Source organism: Macrobrachium rosenbergii, chromosome 6 (genome assembly GCF_040412425.1).
Source record: "Macrobrachium rosenbergii isolate ZJJX-2024 chromosome 6, ASM4041242v1, whole genome shotgun sequence".
Classification (NCBI taxonomy): Eukaryota; Metazoa; Arthropoda; class Malacostraca; order Decapoda; family Palaemonidae; genus Macrobrachium; species Macrobrachium rosenbergii.
This window is the reverse complement of record NC_089746.1, coordinates 54508774-54524826: the sequence shown is the minus strand read 5'-3', so window position 1 is coordinate 54524826 and position 16053 is coordinate 54508774. Positions and strand designations below refer to the sequence as shown.

General features: G+C 36.9%; 2 protein-coding genes across 2 annotated transcripts; both read right to left on the bottom strand.

The window, feature by feature from the left end:
* Positions 1-8407: 8407 nt before the first annotated feature.
* LOC136839584 (pro-resilin-like) lies at positions 8408-9309 on the bottom strand. The gene is made up of 3 exons (XM_067105844.1): positions 9289-9309; positions 8887-8973; positions 8408-8669 (listed from the first exon to the last, which is right to left on the bottom strand). The coding sequence occupies exons 1-3, from the start codon at positions 9298-9300 to the stop codon at positions 8430-8432; spliced, it is 339 nt and encodes a 112-aa protein (XP_066961945.1). The 5' UTR covers positions 9301-9309; the 3' UTR covers positions 8408-8429.
* A 4594-nt stretch (positions 9310-13903) lies between these two features.
* LOC136839583 (pro-resilin-like) lies at positions 13904-14798 on the bottom strand. The gene is made up of 3 exons (XM_067105843.1): positions 14769-14798; positions 14359-14445; positions 13904-14194 (listed from the first exon to the last, which is right to left on the bottom strand). Exons 1-3 carry the CDS (start codon positions 14778-14780, stop codon positions 13955-13957), a joined length of 339 nt encoding a protein of 112 aa, XP_066961944.1. The 5' UTR covers positions 14781-14798; the 3' UTR covers positions 13904-13954.
* Between the last annotated feature and the right edge of the window lie 1255 nt (positions 14799-16053).

Here is a 16053-nt window from a genome sequence, read left to right as displayed (position 1 = left end):
TTCCTATAATTACTCGCTTAATGAGGGAAAAACTCCAAGGAGCCATGAATTGAGGAAAACCTATATTCAGCGCAAGCCAACCGTAATTTTCGTAAAATATGAATAAAATTTAGAATTCCAGATACAAGATCTTACAAAAATTAAGAGAAGTTTGAACAAAATAATCACATAGCGGGGCTCTTTATGCATCGCAAAATGGAAACTAAAAATTCAAATGTAAAAAATAGGTAAATGATAAGTCTCTCAGGGACACAAGGAATCCATTCATTTTTGCTGAGAAAAAGGTTATGAAGTTAAACTGTTTTTCAGAATTTCGTGGTGAATATAATTGTAATGTCAATACATATGCAAATGAAATAGTTAAAGCACTAACATTGGCAGAGAATTATCAAGCCAATAGAACTTGCATGTGTATAAAACGTATTCTCAGTATTCAGTTCATGAAAGATAAATTCGTCATGTCGATCTGAAAAATTATTTTTCCGGATGTAGTGAAAAATTTCGATGTTATATATCTGTGTCCAATGCTAAATATCCTTATCGGCAGCGTTCTCTCTCCCCATAAACATAATAACAACAACACTAAACGTGCAAAGAGGAAAGATGGAGAAAGCTACTTTAGATGTATGTGGAGACCGACCAGGAGTGAACACGGATCAGAGGGAGAACGTTTACCTTTGATGCAAAGTAAGTATACACCAGACCACTCAGATCAGCTCTCCTGGGGCTGGCCCGAAGGAGACTTATTTTACGTGGCTAAGAACCAATTTACCTGATGCAGCTTAAATCCGAACCACATATACCGAGAAATGAATTTCTATCACAAATTCTCTAATTCTTCATTGGCCGGCCGGAGACTCGAACTCCGGGCCTAGCTGCTATCTATCGACTCGCCCAACGAGGAACTGATGCAGAAACGGGAAGAGTTAAGAGGGAAAACGGCGTTCGAGGAAAGAAAAGATTTGAAGAGTTCGAAGAAGCCGTAGTTTCCCCCTTTCCTCAAAACAAATAAGTATACCTTAGTTTTACCAGACCACTGAGCTGATTAACAGCTCTCCTAGGGCTGGCCCGAAGGATTAGACTTATTTTACGTGGCTAAGAACCAATTGGTTACTTGGCAACGGGACCTACAGCTTATTGTGGAATCCGAACCACATTATAGCGAAAAATGAATTTCTATCACCAAATAAATTCCTCTAACTCTTCATCAGCCGGCCGGGGAATCGAACTCCGGCCCAGCGAGTTCCAGTCCGCAGCTCTACCGACTCACCCAACGAAGAGCTCCCCTTTCCTCAAGCATGGTATATTATAAAGCATGTCCTTACGTATAAGTCTGTGAACATTATTATTGTCAGTTCTGGTTTATTTTCCCTAGTATTCTCTTAGGTTTTGCGATTTTTTTTTTATTAAATTGCCTGTAAGCCATCCACTTCATTAATTTCTGTTTAAAAAATATGTTCCTATCTAAATCTCTGCTGTACCAAAATCTCTATGACACAGTGTTTACGTGTATTATTATTGTACAAAATACAGTGATTGTTTGTCATCACCATTTATTGCTCACTTTTTCTGTTTGTTAAACAATCTTAAATTTCCCTTCATTTTACACGTTTTTGTTTTGTTGTAAATATTGAAGTCAACTATGATAATGTACAGTTATCTTTTTATGTCGTTCAAACAATAAGCGATAATGACAACGGTTGTTTTTGGTATCTGGTTTCATTATGTTTATCATTCCCCTTAAAAATTACGTGAATAACGATGTTCATGAGTGTCAAGCGAATTATCAGTTGTTCTCTTCAAACACATTCGCAATTTGATAATACCGTCATCCGGAAAAATCATCTAAGATAGCTGTCTCTTTGCGGGGGATTTCGCCGAGATGAACATGACTTCGGGTAAGGTTATAGCCGTGAAATCACTGTCGCAACTTCAGGCGAAATTAAGAAGCCAGAACTGAACTGGGAATTATTGTCTCAGAACGAGAAAATTATTTCTTTTTAAACATGGAATATGCAGTTAATGAAACTCTCCTTCGATAACGTCTGTTATATCACCCTTCCTCATAACGCACGTCCAAGGTGATTTCGACAATTAGATTTCCTTTGAGGGAGAGAACGCGCCATGTGAGGAAACATATGTCAGAGAAGAAGAAGAAGAAGAAGAAGAAGAAGAAGAAGAAGAAGAAGAAGAAGAAGAAGAAGAAGGAAGAATTAAATTGTATTTAAGAGAAAAAGAACTCTTTCAAAGTATTTTCTTATTCAATTTCGGGATCAGGCTTCCTCTCTTTCTCGAAGAAATATTTTGTGTGTATTTTTTTTTTGGCACTAAAGACATTTGAACAATCATAAACTGCAGTTACAAAAAAGTAAAGAAATAGCTTCCAAACTTCAAAGAAAGTTACAGTTTCGCTGCAAAAACGGAAAGAAACATGCCAAGAATATCCCTGAAATAAACGGCATCTGTTATTTGCTTATTCATTTACAAATTAGAATACAGTTATTCACTTAATCTTAAAAAGTAACAACGAACTTGCGATGTGTCATGAAAGGAATTCTAGAAATTATGATTTACTGAATCGATTACACATTCTTGCTTATTCTTTGCAAAATCAGCTTAACACCTGTGAAGTGACATTCATACGAATGTTAATTGAAAGAGTCAAGATTGGTTTGACTTCATTTCAACTAACTGCAAGGAAAATTACCAAAATGATTAACTTTTAACATGACTGGATCTTCCTCAGACCGTTTAGGGAGGGCTGGTGTTAGAAGGGCATCCGTCCGTTAACATCTGCCAAAAAGAATGATGTCATGGGCCCTTCAGTGAATGCTAGAAAGGCTGAACCAGAACGAGATTGTATTCTACATGCGCAAATTAGCTCATTTTACCAAGCTACAGCACCTGTTGGTTGCTAAGATGGTTCATATTTAACAAGGTGTCCAACTGATAGTCGCAACGATGATGTCAACAAGTGGACTGAAATGTCTAGGATTTCCAAAACCGCAGTGAATTAAAGGACACCACCTCTCTCCCAGCATCCGAGGCTCCCCTTGGCTTCTAGGGTCAACTTCTAGGGTCAACTTCGGAGGAAGGTAACATAATCAAACTGGATTCGTATGGTTTCCCAGCTAAGCCTAGGAAGAGGAAGACCTCCATTCTGTAGAACAGCGAGATCAGGGCTCTCCTGTAAAGCACCAGGAGGGAGGTCTCTCAGTAGGATCCGGGACCCAAGCCTCTGATGAAGTGTGATTAACGCTAAGATTTAAAAGAAAGAAAGAAAGAAAGAAAGAAAGAAAGAAAGAAAGAAAGAGAATGTTCGTGTCCCTGTTCCTACTCTCTGCCATTCCTGGACGGCTCTGGACCCATTCAACTACAGGTCCTGAGGATCCGAATTTGACACAATATATCAACATGTTTTACGTCCACGTCATTTTGTCTTGTAATAAAAAGTAAACAAGTTATATTTATGAGATCTTGTACTTATCATTCATCAGTTTTATTAAGTGCAGTTCATGAAAGGACTTATTTGTGTATTTTTCATTTTTTATGGAAATTAGTTATTGATATAGAATGTGTGGATTTCCATATGAAAAGACTAATAATGAGAATCGCTTCTTTTTCGGGTATAGTGATTCTCCCTTGCAAAATTACCCTATCATTATATTCATTATATCTACTGCTAGAAGTATACTTTAAAAGAATGCTTATATTAATCTATGATAAAAAAAATAAGTTCATTCTTCTTCAAGTAAAAAAATAAACTAAATTTCGTGTTTTTCCAGTATTATTAAATCAATCACTGTAAATGGACTTTTCTAAAAGGAAAAGGAAATTTGTTTAAAAAGGAAGATAATTTATTCAATATATTTCATAAATACAGATGAATCGAAAACAGTGTGATGACAATAAAAAAAATGAATTTATGGAGTTGTTGAACTTGAGTTAATTGACGAGAACTAACGATGCAAATGAAAGACACCGTGTCCAGAAGAAGGTGAGACGAAAGTGAGTGGGCTCAAACAGTGTTTTGAAATACACCGCAACACAGTTTTCTGAAGTGACGATTAATGAAAACTTTATAAGTACTTTTTGCATGACAATGTCGTGATAGAGAAAGAACCATTTTGTTATCTAATGATAAGGAGCTCGTCTTCGTCGACCAATAACGCATGCGTAAAAAAACCTTTGCTAAAAAATAGTACAGCTTCATATACACAAGGTCATGCTCACTACAAAAGAATAAAAAATATTATGAAAACAATGTAACTACAAATACATAGACGTTATGAGATTTTTTCCCTTAAGCGTTCACAACCAATCTGATGTGTTTTAAAAACACGTGACGGCAAAAGAACTTATAACATTTTCGTTTCAGTCTCGCATGCTCGATTTCTTTCTATTTCAGTCATAAAGGAGTTGAAAGCCTTTACATCCCACTGCGAACGACTGCAAGATCAAAAGGAGGTGAACTTCGAGGAAGTCATTTCCTCCCTTAATTTTCTTTCCTTTTCTATATTATCCTTTGTGATTTCATTTTTCCTGCACACCCTCGAAGGCCTGGTATCCTATGGCTGTAAGGACACTACTTTTCCAAATTCCACTAATGCAATTAGCGATGAATCATTCATTTGGTGTTTCAGGTAAGGACGAAATGCATCGCAATTAATTTGGAATCTCATGCCATTAGAAACCAAAGGTTTACAAGTGGCAAATATTGAGAATTATGATTCACCGTTCAAATATCAAACTGGGGCAAATATTCGTGAAATAGACAAACAGTCATAAACGAAAAAAGCTTAGTCATACAACTGACGAATGATGAAAAATGCCCGATAACATTATACAGTATTACGAAGCTGCGCAACGAAATCTAAGAGGGAGTGACGACAGAGAAATATGAACCAGTAATAATAAAATACTGGCCGTTATGGTTATCAGCGCGGGTAATGGAAGTTTGGAATGAGAGGACGGGTCTTGGATTGGTCAAATAAAGGGGACGGAAGAAGTTAGTGGATGGGAAAATTGGACTGGTGGGGAGGTGACGCTTGAAGCCTGCGAGAAGGATTGTGTATATATAAAGTTTGAGAATCTAGCCATAACATTATAATTATTCTTTTATGTATATGTATATATATATATATATATATATATATATATATATATATATATATATATATATATATATATATATATATATATATATATATATATATATATATATATATATATATATATATATATATTTTTTATCAATGCCTCTTTATCGTGCAAGTAAGTTTCATAGAAACACGTATATCTCTAGTATGTTTTGAAATGATTGTTTACCTTCCCTTCCTAAGGACAACTGAATTCATGTATACATACTGTGCAGATTTGCATATACGAATGCGTGCGAATGTTAATGAATAGGATTAATGAACCCCACGGAGAACGGAAATGAAATTTATTTAGCTTTCGAAGGAACCGACTCCCTTCCTCCTCAGAAGACCCAGAAAGAAGGGAGTTGGTCCTTTCGGAAGCTTAATAAATTTAATTATCGTTGCCTGTGGATTTTACTTTACCTCGCATACACGGAAATTGTATAATTTATAGTATTAATATATACCAAGACATACTGGTTATATGTTTGTTACTTATTTCGAAGTATAATACATATTTATGCATATACATGTGACTATTCTTACATACAGCCAATTTTGTAGGAATAGAAAGAACAGTCCATCTACAAACAAGATTCGTGAAGCAATTCATACCCTCGGAAATTATTCAGAATATATATCAAATTCAGGTGAATTCGACTATGAAAGATATTCCAGCATCTATATGGCAACTATATTTCTATAGCCTTAGGTCAAACCGAATTCTCCACAGTGCATTAAGGTATTAGCTTCCCGTACAGGGTCTTCGTTTTATCCACCCATGTTCCATCGAGCGGTGTCTAATTTCTAATATGATTAGCCATTCCGTACTCATATTTCCCCATTTCCATCTTCCTTGCAACGTACTCGCGTTTCTCCTTTCTCCCTCGAGAACGAAAAATGTATTCATCAATTTCCCTTAGTCATCTCTCTCCTTGACATTCTTCGTGGTCATACCGTAGCAATTTACGGTAGTTGCTGCGCCATCAATGGTTTTTCCTTCGATGAATTTTCCATATCTTTCTTAAATAATTACCTGCTTCTCTCGATGTCGGTTACTTCTGCAATGCCCCTGCTGTCTTTCTTACATCTTCCAACAGGACTTACCCATAAACCCAATCTACTTCGGCTATCACATCCTATTGAAACTGCTGTGAGAGAGGTACTTCAATTTTATTTTAATTCCTTCCACTACTACACTTTCATAAACCGTTCAGTGCTTTTCCAGCTAACATTTTTTTGCATCTTTTCTTTAGGGTCATTATCTTTAGGATATTTACAGTTTTTTGTTTATGTTTTTACTGTCATCCCCAAAAGGGCTTGTGCTAAACACGCAGCAAAAGTGGACACACACCGGGTCAAAAACCTTGGGGGGATCACTATCTAGGAAAGATCCAATTTTTTAAAAGAAATTTTACTATATCTGGAAATGTATCTTTCCAGTTTCCCACAAACGTCAGCCATTTCAGTAGTCTTTCTCTCCCACTTCCCTTTATCAACAACTTTGCGCGTACGCTTTCTTTCCTTCCCCCAGCTCCTTTGTAAATTCATCCTTGATCCCAACAAACAAGCTTTAAGTGGAAATGTACACTTTTTGTGCAGACGGGCTCCTCGAGACCTTGGGATTCCCTGAAAGAAAAACAATAGGTTATCCTTCTGAGGGGTGAACGATCGGGTCTGGATTTTATTTCAAAAGATGGCGAAATACGTAGGATAATTCCATTATGGAAATATCTGCAACGCTCCCTTTTGAGTCCCTTCCCTTTCTCCCAGTAAGTTATTCAGAGTTGTTATTCAGCAACTGGATTTTCTATCGAAAATTCATCGTTTCAAAAGTGTTGTGAACACGAGCTCGCGGAAGTGCATGCTCTTATTTATTTGCCTGTGTATTGAATAAATATAGCTCATTTTCAAAGCAGGAAAATAATACTTCCACGAACAGTGCTGGTATTCACTGTTGCAGATTAATATACTCTGTTTGCTCTGGTACAAGTAAAAGCATACAATTAGCAAAGCCGTGTGAGAGACCTTTGGTTCTCCACGTTTCCCATTTTACTGTACGATACCTTAATCAAACATTCTTATTCATGCTATTGTTCTCCCCTCAAACCATTATCAAGTAAAAGTTTGACAAGAAAGTTTTCGTAAAGGAGAGACTCGTTCCGAATGAAAATAATTTACATCTACTTGTTAACTCTGTAATCCAGTTGCGCTTCAAAGGAAACACACAAGTTCTCTCCTAGTATCGTGGAAATACTTACTAGTTCTTAAGATAATTTATTTGCAGTGAGAAATTTATTATTCACTTGATCTGTAGCACCAAGAGTATCAATTGCTCTCTAAACAAGTAAAAGATGAGCCGAATTTTCTTCGGCGCAATCGAGTTTTCTGTACAGCCGCTTACAGCGTATAATGAAGGCCAACGAAAATAGATCTATCTTTCGGTGGTCTCGGTATAATGCTGTGTGAGCCGCGGCCCATGAAACTTTAACCGAAGCCCGGTGGTGGCCTATCCTAAATCGTTGCTAGAAGCACGATCATGGCTAAATTTAACCTTAAATAAAATAAAAACTGCTGAGACTAGAGGGCTGCAATTTGGTATGTTTGATGATTGGAGGGTGGATGATCAACATACCAATTTGCAGCCCTCTACCCTCAGTGGTTTTTAAGGTCAAAGGGTGGACAGAAAAAGCGCGGACAGAAAAAAGTGCTGACGGACAGACAAAGCCGGCACAATAGTTTTAGTTTTCAGAAAACTAAAAATGGAAAAGATATTTGTAATTAGATCAAGTATTCAGAAAAAAAGAAAATTTTTCATAAAAAAAGAATTGGGTTCCTGAGATGCCCAAGCGCCAAGAAACTGATCAGGATCTGACGTCATGGATATCGAACAAATTATTAAAATTTTAATGCATTTTCTTGCCTAAGGTCTGCAAATAATGTTACCTATGTTAATCTACCTTCACAGAAACATGATTCAATAAAAAAAAAAAAGCTGTTGTACATGTTTTTGCGTATTCAGCTGAGCAACATATCTATTTGTGAAAGAATGTTTGATGAAATTTCCCTTTAATTATTATATTTAGTGAGAGAGAGAGAGAGAAAGAGAGAGGTAGTGGTATAAAACTTACAAGAATAAAATAAAATATTTCAACATTTACCTGGAAAGCCTACAAATTTCTTTCAGTTTTTAAATGGTAATTATTAGAAGGAAACAATGTTTAATAAAGACAGAGTTTATTAAATACATTTCATAAATACAGATGAGTCGAAAAATTCGTAATTAGATTAGGCATAAGAAGGCGCCGGGTGGTGCTCAGGGTACTGAGCCTCTCCCTCGTAAGTGACTTCAGCCACAAAACCTGAGTCTCCGTTGACGTTGTAGGACACCCTCTGCAGGCGACCGTCGGGGAGGAGGACGTAGTAGGATCCCTGAGTGTCGTAGCCATCTCGGGCCTCTTCGTGGCCGAAGTCGTTGCCGGAGTAGTCGTCCTTCACGGCGTAGTTGAAGTCGTACTTGGCTGGCTCCTGAAATGGAAGATTTTAAAAATTTAGTCAAGTTCTGAGAATTACTGTTATCATTTTAAGGAGAGATATTTAATTACCAGAATTATTATCTCAATTTCTATTATTCATCTTCTTTTATAAGCAAGATATTTTCCTAACGAAAAGAACAACAATAAGAGGCACTATGAATTAATGTAGAACCTCTTATCTTCACTGTCGAATCAAGCTGTAATCTCACCTCATAAGAAGGTTGAGGGGCGTAGCCATATGGTGGGTGGGAGGGGGCTCCCAAGACAACGGCAACGATGGCCAAAGCTACACAGGTCTGTTGAAAAAGTAATAAGTGAAATTTAGCACAGTTATGATGATCTCAGGAACCTGCACAATTCGGCAAGAATATATCTTGATTTCAGAAACTTAGAGCATTTCAAGTTATTTTGGACAATAATTACTCAAAAATCTAAAAATATGAAAACGAACAACCAGATATATTCTGCCAGTCAGAATATATCAAAGATGACTCGAATTTCAGAAAGATCATGATTTCTCTGACGAATCGCTTCCTACAGAATCACTCCAGAAAGATGTATCTAGGTCAGTTAATGAGTTCCAAAAGGGCTGGACTCCTCTTAGCTGTTACCTTAGCGATCATGATGAGTCTGAGGAGAGGACTGTGATGTCAAAGAATGGAGTGAGTGCCTTTATATACCTGAGCATAGAAAGGGCGCTTGTTGGTTTAGGCGAGCCCCGCCCACTCGTGACCGACCGCTGTTGATGGTGTCCTTTCTAGACCGTGGCGTCCAGTTAAGGCCGACTTACGGAAGTACTTTCTAGGAACGGAAGGTCTCCTCCTCCAGTAGGCATATATGGACGTTATGGTTTTTTTTTTTTTTTGACGGCTGTTAGAAGTCAGGAAGGTGATACGAGGTGGGCTGATTACTAGACTTTAGGTATATTTCGCCCTCCTGACTTTCGTCTTTTTTTATTTAGGGGAAAATAAATTCACCAAATTAATTTTAAAAATTACGAAATTTGGCTTTGTACAAGTTTTCTCATGAACCTTTAGTGAATTATAATTTGACTCAAAGTTACTTTCTGTTTCAGTTTGTTATGAGAGGCAACTGTCTGTGTCAATATGACATGGCTTCACTCCTACACACACACACACACACACACACACACACACACACACACACACACACACACACACACATATATACATATATATATATATATATATATATATATATATATATATATATATATATATATATATATATATATTATATTCATCACCAAAGGCCTTTTTACTCTTTTTCTCCTTCAAGACAATTGAACCAGGCGTTGCCCTTTCGATTTCAGCAAGAATTTATGGGGTGAGGTTGTTAGCCCACACACTTCCCCGTGGATATTCAAGGGCCTTTATTACAGTATATAGGCAGATAGATAAACAGGTAGGTAAGTAGATAGCAACGGACAAGATAACAAAATGACACTTAACCTATGATGAGCTAATTTAGCTCAGGGCGAAACTAGTGAAATGATGAAGGTTGAAACTGCAGGTGATGACACCGGCGCGATTAGAAAGAAGAAAACCTGCAGTTTCAACCTTCGGAAGACTGTATAGCCTTTGCCGATTGCTTACATAGTAAAGACATTCTTGGTCAACCCATCAAGGTGCCCGTCCTAACCATCTCCCTCCCACCAGCTGTCTTTCTCAGCAATTGATTTCCGTTAGAAACGGATCATTTTCCATCACCTCCCTTTCTCTTCGTTTCACTGTTATGTGCCACCTCTCCTCTTCAGGTATCTTTAATAAGTCCACGCTTATGCCATTTCATCACTTCTGTTCTTGGCTGTCTCCTTCCACCAGTTTCGCCCTGAGCTAAATTGACTCATCGTAGGTTAACTGTTCGAGAGCTTGTCTGTTGCTATCTACCTACCTACCTGTTTATCTGTCTACCTGTATAACAAAGCACCTTGTATATCCACGTGGAAGCGTGTGGGCTAGCAACCTCACCCCATAAATTCTTGCTGAAATCGAAAGGGGAAAAAAAAGACTAGATTGTGACCGGAAGTAATAAGTAAAAATCCACAGTTATGTACATGAGCAAAAGGAGACTGGAACTGCAGTTAAGGAGGATGGTATAAAAATACTGTCAGCTGAAAGGATTTAAATGACCGCCCATTCATTAAATCTTCATTAAAAGGCATTTCGTTATGTAATCTATCAAGTCAACTAAACTTTATTTTCAAGTTAAAAATTTAAGAATTTAAAAGGAACTGTCTATGAACGCAAGGTATTGTGGTTATATATTGTCTTTAAATCCTGGCAACCAGTTCAGTGTGCTTTAATTAAACTGCTCAAAAATGTCTGTTGTAACTTTTCAGTTTTCGCTTTGAAATATCTTTCTTCTTTATTATGAAAAATATCTGAGAGATCAGACAGACGCGAGTTCCAAGGATATTACTCCTCTTCTTTCTAATATTGTCTTTCCTTCCCTTTCCTTTTCCATAATGCAAACTTCCCGTCGCAAACTCGAAAATGTTGTGTCTTGCGGCCATAATGACTTTTTCAAAGACTTACGACGTCATAACTTTAAATCTTCCCATTAATGTTTCTTATCACAACGAAACTCTTCTTGGTTTAGAGAATTAAACGCTCAAGTTCTTAGATGACTGCTGAGAACCTTCAAGGTTGAGTAACTCGCAGTATGAGAATCGTGGTCTTTTGGAATTCGAGAGTTATACGAAAAAGTTCAGGTTGAGACTCTTTAATTTAGTTTTTAGTCAGTGCAGTGTAGTCACTGTGCTTATGTTTTCCCTTCAATCTACCCTTTTTAGGTTAACGGCTCGTGGTAAACTAAGAAATTTGTATGAATACACTGGGATGATTATTCTGTGCTTTCTTTCGTTATTTCCAAATTCCACTTCTGAGATGCGACGGTAGCAAACAGCACAATACGATGCAAAAACGGAGCGAAAAAATAGAACAGAATAACCAGTAATACCTGACTGATCGTTAAGACTGTGAACTCAGGAAATGGAAGTTCGGAAAGCGACGAAGAAACTTCGACTGGTCGAATCAAGAAAACGTGAGGAGAAGTTAGTGGATAGGGAAATTGGACGGTTAGGGAAGTGGCGTTTGAACTTTAGAAAGAGAAAGACAATCCATACTGTTTTTACAGTCATGCGAAGACGCCATTCTTTTAAATTTCTTGAGTTCTTGGTATCTTTATAGTTTAATAGAGACGAGTAGTGACGATATACTTTGTTTGTCTTCAGTTTTCTACGATCACATGATTTTTCGTATCTATATTGTGTGAAAGTACAGTAATACAAACGATCAGAGAATTTAGTTACTAATTTTATGATTTGCTTTTATATTATTATTATTATTATTATTATTATTATTATTATTATTATTAATATTATTATTATTATTATAGCTTTATCAGACCACTGAGCTAACTATCAGCCCTCACAGTGGCTAGTCCGAGTGATTTGTTTTTACTTACATCTTTCTTTCATATTTTGTCAATTAAATTACAATTTTCAAAAAATTATTATTGGATTAATTGCAAATGTTGAATTTTCTGACAGAATTTTACTAATCGATTTGTTTCCAAAATTTGATAGCCGTTGCTGATTATACTAAACGGTGTTACGTGCTTATGCTACAATAATTTACCCTTCTGCAATAGTTCGCTACAATGTTCGTACCTACATTGCCTGAATTCTTATTCTCCTCTAGTCAATTGCTGTCATTTCAACTTCGCCCACAGTAAGACTAACTAGTGGACTCATTTTACTTCCAAGTCCACGTCCCCATTAACTCTCATTGCAGTCAGACTCTTTTATGGATATATTTTCAAAATGCTTTATTACTTTCTGCAACTTCTCTCTCTCTCTCTCTCTCTCAGATTTGGTAAGTACTTCTTCGTTTTATTCAACGGGCATTTCGGCCTTCCTCCAGATTCTCTTTGTCCTCGCAATTTATTTCTTTCACTGGCGCATTTGCTACTCCATCCAAGAGGACATCAGATAACTTTAGAGTTGAAACATACCTTTGATTCTTATACGATGTAGCCTCTTGTCCTCCCTAAATAGTGAATAATAGGAAAGACGATCTTGGATGAACTTTATATTCCTTTATAGATAAAGGAATTTACGTTTTCTTCTTTAGCTCTTTGCCCCGCAAAGGTAAACAGTCCTCATTGTTGTTCTATAATATAAATCTCATTAAAAATCCTTCAAGACAGAAGTACTATGACTGTTGTTTGCGTATTTTTGTGGGACATACACTCCCAAACAATTCTGAGAACGGGCACAGGACTAGTATTTACTCGTACCTGAAAATGTCAGCGAATTAGCAAGAAGCCTGAATGACCTTTGGCGTTTAACGTTGTCCGTGTCGTGAAAGGAAAAATTAATTACACTTCCATGGTCAAAAGCTCGCTTCAGATCTATGCATAATCTATCAAACCATGATACAGAATATTTTAACAGTAATCACTCACTTACATCCATTTGGGTTCTGTTGTTTTCAGAGTAATAACATAGAAGATCCAGACGAACTACAGACGGAGTAACCCGCCAGTGCCTACACAGTATGTGTAGATATAATCTGGGAAATATTTTTTTGTTCTCAGGGCAAATTATTACACTTGAAAATTCTGTTAGCATAACTAAGATATTTAGCATTACGAGGCATGCCCATATCAATAAGATATCCTTTTAAAAAGTAGAAGAAAGTTACGACTAGTAAATGAATCCAGGAAAAGATGAAGTTTATAGTCCTTGCAAACCAAGAAACTTATTTGGATCGCTCAGTTCATTGAATCATTAATATATTTATTTCTCCCTGCAATTACGAAAGATTTTTCCGTATTTCAACCCAGATTCGTACCTTACTAATAGAGAGTAAAGAATACTATTACTTAGGTATGTGATCCAACATTGATTTATATAGGTATAAAGATGTTACATACATACATACATACATATACCATATATGTATATACATGTATATTGTATTTGCTTATATATTTATATGTATATATATATATGTATATGTATATATATATATATATATATATATATATATATATATATATATATATATACAGTACATACAGAGAGAGAGAGAGAGAGAGAGAGAGAGAGAGAGAGAGAGAGAAAGAATTTAAGGTTTTCTTTCGATTTTGATGTACAGGCTTTTTGAAAAGAAACATTTTATTTAGTAAAGAAAGGGTTTATTAAATAGATTTCTTAAATACAGAGGAATCGGAAACTTCGTAATTAGTTTAGGCATAGGAAGGTGCCGGGTGGTACTCAGGGTACTGAGCCTCTCCCTCGTAAGTGACTTCAGCCACAAATCCTGAGTCTCCGTTGACGTTGTAGGACACCTTCTGCAGGCGACCGTCGGGGAGGAGGACGTAGTAGGATCCCTGAGTGTCGTAGCCATCTCGGGCCTCTTCGTGGCCGAAGTCGTTGCCGGAGTAGTCGTCCTTCACGGCGTAGTTGAAGTCGTACTTGGCAGGTTCCTGAAGTTGAGAAAGAGAATTTCTATGCTGGTATCCCGAGAATTATAACTGAGACTTAGATTTTAATAAAGAACAACAATAATTAATTTTGTAAATTATTTAAAAAATTATTTCTTACAGATGGAAGCATCTTGTACATTAGAGGAACTTGATCTAATTCTTACCTCATAAGAAGGTTGAGGGGCGTAGCCGTATGGGGGGTGGGAGGGTGCACCGAAGACAGCGGCAACAAGGGCCAGAGCTAAACAGGCCTTCAAAAAAACAGGAAGAGAGAAAAGAATTATCATATGTGTAAAAAACTAATAACTACAGATAATCTTTAAATTCATAATCTAATGTCTTTGTTGGTCTTGATATAATTTAGTTTGTAGATGAAAACGAATGACAATCTAAACTAAATAAAAAAAAAGTGAGAGAACCAATAGGTAAATAACCAAAAACACACCACTGTGCTTATTAGTTTCTGTTAATTCATGAGTCACTCGTGGTCACTTTCCCAAGAGTCACTCAAGAGAGCTATTAAATTCACTTCATGAATTTTAACGCAAAATCCACAAATCCTTTCGTCCGTTACCTTAGCGATCATGATGAGCTACAGAAGAGGACTGCGATGTCAAGGAGTGGAGAGGGCGCCTTTATATACCGTACGAGAGAAAGAAAGTTTCATGGTTTTGGATGTCGAAGAAAAGGAGGTCAAAGTGAGCCCCGCCCACTCGTGACCGACGGTTATTTTCGACCGCCGTTGATGGTCTCAACCGAAGGTTGAGTTTATGAAGGTACTGTCTAGCAGCAACATTTAGGTGGCGTATAGTTAGAAGACGGCTGGTGTCACAGACTGCTTTTAACGATCGCTGAAAATCTGGATCTCAGATTTAAGGTATAGAATCTTAAAGGTCAAGATTTTAGTCAAAATCCATCTTAGGTATTTTGTGAGTTCTTGTGTTTACAGAAAAATTAGTATACTAAATAAATGGTAAAACACTAGAATTATGTTCGATCTTCAGTGACAAAAGATAGAACCAAGGTCCTTCAAATATACTTAGAATATACTTGAAGGACCTTGAATAGAACAGGATGTCAGACTCTTTCGATGATGAAAGTCGTCTTGCCGTGTTGGTCGGTTGACTGAAAAAAGTTAAGTATACCTTAGTTTAACCAGACCACTGAGCTGATTAACAGCTCTCCTAGGGCTGGCCCGAAGGATTAGGTTTATTTTACGTGGCTAGGAACCAGTTGGTTACCTAGCAACGGGACCTACAGCTTATTGTGGAATCCGAACCACAGTATAACGAGAGATGAATTTCTATCACCAGAAATAAATTTCTCTAATTCTTCATTGGCCGGTGGGAGAATCGAACGCGGGCCAGCAGAATGCTAGCCGAGAACGATACCAACCCATCCAATGAGGAACTTGGTTGGTTGATTGAGACCAGAGGTATACATCAAGGCTCTTATTCCATTTTTCATCTTATCACACGTACGAGCGGCATTAAGGAAAGGGCCTGTGTTGATCATAGGGCCGAATTAATCTAAATCAACCTTCCTCTAGACCGAACTTGCATTTTATCGTCGTAACGTAAAAGATACATAATCGTGTCAGTAAAAGGTGGCCTCTAGATCACACAGCAGAAATTTACTCTTCTCGAAATAACGATTTACAAAAAGGAAAAAAATAACCCATAAAAGAGGAAATCTTACGGAAATGAATTAGAACCTCAAAAGTTCACTCGAAGCTGCAATGCTTTACTACCCTAAAACAGTTCATCTTGTATTTCATTATTCATATTTTTATCTGTTTATTCATTAATTTGTTCATTTATCTTTCGTTTTCTTTTCTGATAACTGATCTATTCTTTTTT